At 35.1% G+C, this 9,647-nt stretch overlaps 1 protein-coding gene across 1 annotated transcript; it reads right to left on the bottom strand.

Moving 5' to 3' along the window:
• Window positions 1-6,479: 6,479 nt before the first annotated feature.
• On the bottom strand, window positions 6,480-8,340 carry LOC108328629 (zinc finger AN1 and C2H2 domain-containing stress-associated protein 16). Its single transcript, XM_017562515.2, has 2 exons — window positions 8,051-8,340; window positions 6,480-7,468 (listed from the first exon to the last, which is right to left on the bottom strand). The coding sequence occupies exons 1-2, from the start codon at window positions 8,147-8,149 to the stop codon at window positions 6,695-6,697; spliced, it is 873 nt and encodes a 290-aa protein (XP_017418004.1). The 5' UTR covers window positions 8,150-8,340; the 3' UTR covers window positions 6,480-6,694.
• Window positions 8,341-9,647: the final 1,307 nt, after the last annotated feature.

Raw genomic sequence — 9,647 nt, forward strand, 5'->3', positions numbered from 1 at the left:
TATGAGAATTTGCACATTGCCTCCCTTCACAAATAGTGGTCTATCCTTCAATTTAAACAAAGAAAAAACCTAATCATTCTCAATTCTCTCTCTTTTTTTTTTCTTAATCTATTTTCAAGATATGTAATGTCACTATTTTATTTATAATTATTAAATTGTGAGTTCAAATTTTGAGGATTATTAAATTTACACTGTTAACATTTAAAAGTTGTTATTAGTTAAACAAATTATTTTTATCTCAAAAGTTCTTAAACCTTTTACTTAAAAGTTGGAGGTGACAAAATGGGAGATCTAAAGTATCGGTTTTTTAAAACATATTTAATTGTTTCAGTACTTGGATAAATTATGGTATTCCTATTTTAATATTCCTCAGAATTAATATTCATACTTGGATACGAGACAGATATTGTAACGGCTTGATCATGGGATAGATAAATGCCCAAGTGGCACAAGATAAATGAGAGTTGATATATTTATAAGCAAAGGGAACTCTCGTCAGGAAAAAAAAGAGAGACTAGTTATTCGAAACAAGATAAAGGGGAGTTGGCACATTTATAAGTAAAGGGAACTCTCAAGAAGAAAAGAGAGAGATTACTCATTTGAAACACCAAAGAACAAGAGAGAGAGATCAAATTGAGTGCTTTTAGCCTAAGTTTCCACTTAAGCTAGGGGACATCATATGTTAGAATCCATGGTCTAAGAAATAAAAAAACAAAATATAGTCAATTCAAAATAAATATATATTTAATAATGAAAATTTTTCATGAATATTGTACCGACCGGTCATCCTGTCACATAGACCGAACGTCCAGCCAGGTCGGTCATCAGACCGAGCGTCCAAATTAACGTTGTCCGACTACACAGGGACCAAGCGATTCTCCAAGGTCGACCATTCATACACCGAACGTCCACCAGATCGGCCACGTCCAAGGGCCTCAACCTCTCAGTCTAAATTCTCAGCCTCGAATAGCCTCAACAAGCATGATTGTTTGTCTTCCGTCCACTCACCAACGAGCAGAAAGGACTTAGAAAAGAAAGCAAACCAGGGATCTCGTCCCTTTTCATGAAAGCCATCTCCAAAACCCCTTCGCATAATAAAATTATGCTCGGGCTTAGGGGGCTTATGTACCGACCGGTCATCCTGACACATAGACCGAGCGAGCGGTTAAACCAATGTCGCCCACCCAGGTCACAATCATGACCGAGCGTTTAAACTAACGTTATCCGAGCCGACATAGACCAAACGGTCCTCCAAGGTCGTCCATCCAGGTCGACCATCAAGAATGAGCGGCCCCCCAAGGTCGTCCATCCAGGCCGACCGACCGAGTGTCCATCGTGACCGATCACCCTGCTGACCGGCCGTCACGATCGTCCATCCCAGGTTGACATCATTGGCCGGTCACCCTGCTGACCGGCCGTCACGTCCGTCCCTCCCAGGTTGACATCCTTGGACGGTTACCCTGCTGGCCGGCCGTTTCGACCGTCCCTCCCAGGTTGACATCCTCGGCCGGTCACCCTGCTGACCGGCCGTCACAACCGTCATTCACTATGTCGACTACGCGATTAAATACTAATGACTCGTTGAAGCCCTTAATGAAGATTAAGGTATGATTGGGCCGTTTTCAGGCCCATGAAAGGTAAAAGCCCATTACAATCAGTATAAATAAAGGTCTCAGGTATGATTTCATGACGAATTCCTTACGATGCAATATATACATGCATCACAGACCGCTCTGTCATATTACTGACTTGAGCGTCGGAGTGCCTTTGACAGGTACCCGACCGCCCGGCTTGGAGTAGGAGGACGACCACCGGGAGTGCATAGGGAGAAACCCGCCCGACCTCCAACCTAGAGTGTGGAGCAGCGTCAGTCCGTCACTGTACCGTCCGCCACACGTATGGCCCGGCCTTCTTCAGTTCGTGGGATTCAGCAACGACCGTCTGGTTTTCGTCAGCTTCTAGTGTCCCAGGTGCCAAAGCCGCTCGATCTGCTTCAGCTGGTGAGAAAGCGTCCGCCCGGTCCATAGCAGCTTCATCGTTCGTCCGCCAGCCTTTACCGTTCGTGATCGTCCGCCCGGTCTTCGACAAACTTGTGTGTTTTAAGAGGATCCCTCCGGATCCGGTCGAAACAAATATGTATTGTTATTTTTATAGTCTGTTGATAATTTTAATATGTCACTTATATATGTTTTGGTTGATGAATTTTATACTAGTGAAATCATTACTTACAAAAACATATTATAAAAATGAACATGATTAGTCATTTGTGTTGATTAAAGAAGAAGATCAACGTCTTATTCCCAATCTTCAATACTAGTAAAATTTTAATGATATACTAGTAAAATTTTAATGATGATAATAAATGAGAAAAAGTCAAAGTTCATGATAATGATTTATGGAAAACTATTAAATAATTAAAGAATGCTTACATTCAATAGTAATTTACGAAGAATTCTTAGATACTTAAAAAATGTTTAGATTCAAGAATTATATTAAAGACTACATGTTTAGATTCAAGAGTTCCATTAAAGATTATAAATTTAGTTATTGAAATCATATAATTTTTGTATATTAAGTAAGATGAGAAAATAGAATGTCACAAGCCAAAAGCTAGAACCAAGCAACAAAAGCACTAATAACGCTCACTAAACTAATTGATTATTGCACAGAAAAAATGTTTTTGAGAAACACTGCAAGAATAGTTTATTGTTGCTTACCATGTTAGTGACAATTGTAACTTAATTTTTCATATTCTAATTCTAATTTTGAAAATGGCATCTATAAATAGATAGGAAGTTCTCATCAGTAAAAGAGGTTAAATAAGTTTCAGAACTGAAAAGCTTTTTGTGAAAAACTTTAAAAGCTTAATGTGGGTAGTATAATATTAGATGACAAGGTATTCTGTTGTTGCTAAGTAAAACTGATAATACCTTGTGTGATTCAAATAAAGTGTTTATTTTTTTGGCTTCAATAAATGTGTTTTTTAATCTCAACGTGTAACTTAAAAGAGGTATCTTTATTTAATCTCTTGTAGATTTCAGGAAAGGTGTTTCTCATCTCTTATCAAAAGAGGTGTTTTATTTTCTAAATTTTTCTTACTCATAACCTCATTTTACTTTAATGTTTAATCTTTTTTAAGAGTGATTAACAATTCAGGATCTTCTAATCTAAACTAATATAAAATAATTTGTGTAATTTTTATTTTCTTATATTTTTATTTAAATGTTATTATTATAAAAGAATATTGTAACTCTAATTTGAAATTTTTTTAAAATATATGTTTTTATTAAGAAATCAATTCACCTACTCTTAATTTTTGTATGTTCTAAATATTGTACAACGTATTTAACCATTTGCACGTTGTTTGCTTGTGAAGGTTTTAAATATGTATATGTTATTTTTATTGATAATTTTCAAATTAACTAATAAAAGTACGAGTTTGTGTGGATAAATACAGGAGAAGTGAACATGGTAGTGCAATTTCTCTTATTGTTCTCTATATATGTATGGTAGGATATCTGAGTCAATCGACTGACAACCTAGACAGTCACTAAGGATAAATAAAGTGCACAATAGCGAGCTGTCTTATAACCATTCCCGAACGATCGTCCACCCATTAGGTAGAACGATCGTTCGGGAATGTCATATGCTCGTCATCGCCGCTTTTGGCATCAATCATTCAGCGATCGCCTTTTAGCGATCGTCTGTTGATTGAGCTAAACGGTTAGCATTAGCTCGTGAAGTCACGACAATCCAGTCAAAGGTCAGAGAGAAGACGTTCGGTCAATCTTAGTCAAAATGGACATATTAATCCTAATAAACTAAAGAACAAGCGGTTAGAAATATCTGGCCATAATACCGTAAATCACGAAATCAACTAAGTATCAAGCACGACCTAACGGTTGTGTCTTCCAGATAGTCAGGTTCTCCAACCAACCGGATTTTTAGGTAAACGGTTTATTTTATTGTTAGGTTAAATATGAAAAACCAGAAGGAAAAAAGGTACGTTTTTCCCTGAGAGAAATTAAGAAAAGAGAATATTGATTTTCTTCTACGTTTTGAACTAAAAAAGGTTCTATCAATCCCTTTTTCTGACTTGAGCGTCAGAGTACCTTTGCAGGTACCCAACCCATTTTTCCCCAAAGAGTTCTACGTAAGAGGAAGACGTGAAGATAATTGCACTACTGGAAGGAGCAGAAGTGACTCATCAGACCTACATCTCGGCCTCAACTATTCTACTGAAATATTTTTGGCGCCCACCGTGGGGCCGAGGTTTGATATCCCAAAGAAGACCACAGGAGCCATGGAAGACATTAACACCCGAGATTTGATCAAGCAACTGCAAACATAGATCGAGGCGCAGGCACAAACCATACGAGAACAACAGGAAATTCAGCGCAAACAAACCGAAGAGCTTGCAGCGCTTAGGGCGTAGCGTCCTCTGCCAAAAATATCGGCCTCCAACCGACAGGACGATAATGAAGGAAGCCATCATGGAGGACCGTCCGAACCTGTCGGCGGAGGAAGGAAGGGGTCCACCTCTATGCGCCTCACCAATCTGCTTCCATTTACGGAAGCCATCATGCAAGCTCATATGCCGGAAAAACCCCCTCCAACGTTAGAGCGATATGACGGCTCAGCAGACCCCGACAATTATCTCCGCAACTTTATAGACGCCATGGCATTCTACACGGACAATGACCTCGTCATTTGTAGAGCTTTTTCACTATCTCTGAAGGATGAGGCACTCGAGTGGTATCACACTCTTCCTCAAAATTCAGTGGATTGCTTCGCCACAGTAGAAGCCCTCTTCCGAAAACAGTACGCTACCAATAGAAGACCGGAGATGACTCCTGCTGAGCTCGTGAATACTAAGTAAGAGAAAGATGAAACCCTAAAGGCTTTCATGCAAAGATACAATGAGACGACCCGACGCGTGAAGGACGTGAACCACACGTTCATAATCAGCAATCTACCCTCGTGTTTGAGGCTGGGGTATTTCGCGGAACAGTTGTATGCAGATCCTCCAAAGTCTATGGAGGAACTCCAGTCAACAATCGCGAAATTCATACACATTGAAGACCTCAAAAACCCTGAAAGAGATACAACGTCTGGTCGGCAGCCTCACAGCCTTATCCCGTTTCATTCCAAAACTAACCAAACATATCAATATACATAATTGAATTTTTCTGTGAAATCACTTTTTGATTTAATCTAACTGCAGGAATTATTTTATTTAAATTTTTTAATTGAAAAAAGGTTAGTAAATCTTGAAAAGCTACTTGGAGATAACTTAATGTGATTTATCCATACAACAACTACACAAAGTGTCTCACCAAGAATGTTTTTTTCCCTGCAGCATCGTGAAAACAAATTCTGAATGGTACACCACGTGAAAACAATAAGTTAAGAAGGGAAGTTTCGTTCACACACACACACACACACACATATATATATATATATATATATATATATATATATATATATATATATATATATATATATATATATAAAAGTATGATAAAGTTGTAAAGTTTTTATATAACTAGAATAATTTAGGTTTAATTAATAATTTGATTATTGAATCTTTGTTTTTTTTTTTTAAAAACTCAATATGATTTTATATTTAAAAAAAATATCAATTTGATTTTTTTCATTAAAAAGATATTAATACGATTTAAAATGTGTTAATTATTAAAATCTAAATTATCATCTACTTTAATATTCCTATGGTTTTATATGTGTATCTAAATTTTGACCTGTTATACATTTTAAATCATTTGACATGATATACTTTTCAAATTTTGGTATAATCTGAATAATGTTAATTTTAAAAAAATCTTTATAATAAATATTGAATTTAATTGAAAAAAAATATAGATAAAAATGAATTATAAATTTAAATATAGGAAACAAATTATTAATTAAACCAATAATTAATATTTTAAAATAATAAATTTAATTTCTTTAATTTTAAAATCAAAACAATATTTAAAATTAAAAACATATTTAACCTGTTTAATATGTTATCTAATATATTTATACACCGAAATGAACTCTATTTGTATTAGGTCAGTAATTTCCAATGTAAAGTTTATTGAAATACGAAACATGGAATCATCTTCATTGAAAAAACTAAAGAGAAATATGATGACAACAAATATTTTTTATAGTTTGATGTTTAATAATTTCAATAAGAAAAATACTGTTGTTATTGTAATTAGAAGTTGTAATAGTTAAAATATTTTTAATTATTTATAAAAATAGGATAAGAGAGCGAACATTGAAAAAATAAGGACTTTCCAGATACGGAAATTAGAAAACGAGATTTCATATTTTCATATGAAAATCTAGCTAAATTTCAGTCACTGATATATCAAAATGTTATATATTTAAAAATATTTTGATCGAATTAAGCTGGCAAATTAATGACAGATTGTAAATTGTAGCAGAATACGTGATCAGGAAACAGGCCGAAACGAAGCCATTCGATTGATTCTAAACATGAAGGTATAATGTTCGAAGAAATGACATCGTGATCTAGACATTAAATAATGACATAACTACAAGACCATTGGGAACAAATCTAGCCTCATTTTCAAATTAGTATTCACATTCTTCTGCTATAAAACAGAACAAAATGGTGATTGAATAATACGTATAAAAAGAAAATTCATTAAAAAACTTGAATTTTCTATGCTCCAGAACCACCACCATGATCTCTCTCAACATGCTCCACTAGGGATACCGGGTCAACAAACCCTCCACTACACTTGGGGCATGCCTCAATCTTCTTAACCCCTACTGGTTTCCCATTGCTTTCATGAACTTGTTGCACATGATCCACCAAAGAAATCGCAGAGGAAAACTTTACACCACATTGAGGGCAAGATTCCTCTTGAAGGTCATTTTTATTTCCACTGCCACTGTTCGGTCCCGCACTATCCCTTGCTGCCAGCCAAACTTGGTTAATTTCATTGCTCAATTTTGACATGCTCGCTTCAGCTGAGGCACGAATGTTAGAAGCCACGCTGAGAAAGCTTGAAGTCCACTTAGATGATGCTGTCGAAGTTAAATTGGGCTTTGGCTCCTCTTTTTTAATCGTATTAAATAAACTCATGAATGAAAAACTTTTCTCTAACTTTTTGGGACCAGAACATTTGTGATCAGGGCCAAACCGGTGCTTCAAGCAATGGTCTTCCAGGCAATCCCTGCACTTGATTGTGTTGGAGAATACCAATACCTCTCTGCATCCAGGGGCAGGGCATTTTCTCTTCTTTGTCACCTTTTGGTAATTTGACGGATCACAATCAATGTTAACATGATGGTCCCAAGCTATGTTGGGATCTTGATCTGGAATGAGGCGAACTCCTTTTGCGCAAAGGGGACATATGACAACTTTGACATCTTCTTTGTTGGGCTTTGTGCACTTGTGCTCAATATAACCTCGGTGCTCCAAACAATATATCTGCAAGAAATTGTGTATGTGTTAGCTCAACCAAAGAGTTCATAAATTGTTATAAGTTTTATTGCATTCTTTTCAATTTTGCATTCTTTTCAAGTAACACAAAAAAATTTATCTGACAATAAAATTTTTATATTTATAAATCTCCTAATCAATGCCTTTACTCACCAAGACCCTCAGAGCGATAGGATCAAATACACACAAAAAAGAAACAAAGAAATTCACAAAAAATTGAGGAAATTGAAGAGAAGAAGTGAAAGTGTAATTGTAAACCAGAAGAATAGAAATCCACAATTCTACCAGTTGCTTGATTTTGAGTCACGATACAAAACAAAATCATCTTTATTAATGATAAGATAAATTTCTATAGAGAATAAGCATTAGAAACACCATTACTAGATCTTCTAATTATGTTCCTTTCATTCATGCGAAAATTTGAAACTGAAATTTGACAGGTAAAAACGCGGAAATATAAATGATTCAATGCAATCATATAACTATGCAATGTAATGATGAAATAGATAGAATATAAGCATATAAATTAATAAAAAATAAAAGAGAGAGAGAGAGAGAGAAATGAAAAACCTGATCACAGCGATCGCATGTGAAGGGCAAGAAATCAAGCTGCCTGCAATCGGAAACAGAACAATGGTTGCCGAGATTTGGAAATTCCGGAGTCCCCATCCAAATTAAGCTTTACCCAACGCAGAGGAGAGAAAACGAATTCTCTCCCTCTCTCCCTCTCTCCCCCTCTCTCCTTCCCTTCACAAATTGAAAATCGAATATGAATTTTGAGAGAGAATGTTTTTTTGGGTTGAATTGAGAGGATATAGCGTGGAAAGAAAGAGATGACAGAGTTAACCAGAAATCCAGGAAAAGGAGGGAATCGTCTCCTTCAAAAGTCATCTAATCTATTATTAAAATATAATTAGCAATAATATTAACTATTTTAATTAATTCCGATAATAATATAACACACTAATTGGTTCTTGTTCGGCCGTTTCCACTCCGTCACTCTTGTCACTTCAGTGTGTCCAAATATGAACATCACAATGTTACGAAATTGAACAAAACAACCATTGTAACTGAAATATTAAATCCTTGGTACTGTAAGCTTTTCTTTAATTTTCAATTAAATGAAAACCACACACAGGATCTTGAATTTTCATGATACTCACTATTTTCTCATACACAGTAAAGAAGAACTAACCTGGGTCCATTGTGCACTTCTTCCTGTCTCTTCCTGTCAAATGTTCTCTCTCCTCTTACTCCTCCTTAATGCCTTCTTGATGATATAGAAGTTGTAGGATGGTTTTCTCTGTCAGTTTCTCTTCTTTCCTGAGAACGTTACGTTCTCTATATATCTCTTCAGAAACTTAATGTGTCACAACAGAATTAAAACTTTTTCCTCTTTTATGATATTTTAATTAACTTTAATAAAATACCAAAATGCCCTTTTAGAGTGAGAAGAGAGGGATTAATTTTAATAACTCTAAAATAATCCCAATAACTTTAATACTTTAATATTCTAATAATCATCACATTAGAATCCTTACATTAAAATTATACTTTAAATTACATGAACCAATGTAAATTATTAATATAATTTAACATTCTCCCACTTGGTTCATGTGATGACTTGAAGATCTAAAATAAACTTTAAATGCGCACCATTCATTAGAATTATCAAGTCATCATCCTTATATGAATTGAAATAATCGGATCATGGCGGGCAAAAGTCATGATCGACAAGATTCCTTCCATGTATCACATAATCAAAACAACTCAACATAACTTTAATCAATCTTATAACTTTCATGTCTCTAAAGGAGACCTATCATGTCACCACAATCAATAATACATGTATATAATTTAATGTGGATAACAATAGAATAAAGAGAAACATAACTTTAATTGAATTCACAAGTGTCATGACAGTACAAGCATATAACTATACATATCTATATAGATAGATAACAACATCATGTTAACATTGACTTATCCATAATGCCCATACTTTCAACATGGCCAATAAAAGTTTTGGGCGGTAGTCCTTTAGTTAACGGATCTGCTATCATCAAATCCGTACCAATATGCTCAATCAACACTCTATGTTTCTGCACTTCTTCTTTGACTGACAAGTACTTCAAATCCATGTGTTTAGCACCCTTTGAGTACTTAT

Source organism: Vigna angularis, chromosome 2, assembly GCF_016808095.1.
Source record: "Vigna angularis cultivar LongXiaoDou No.4 chromosome 2, ASM1680809v1, whole genome shotgun sequence".
NCBI lineage: Eukaryota > Viridiplantae > Streptophyta > Magnoliopsida > Fabales > Fabaceae > Vigna > Vigna angularis.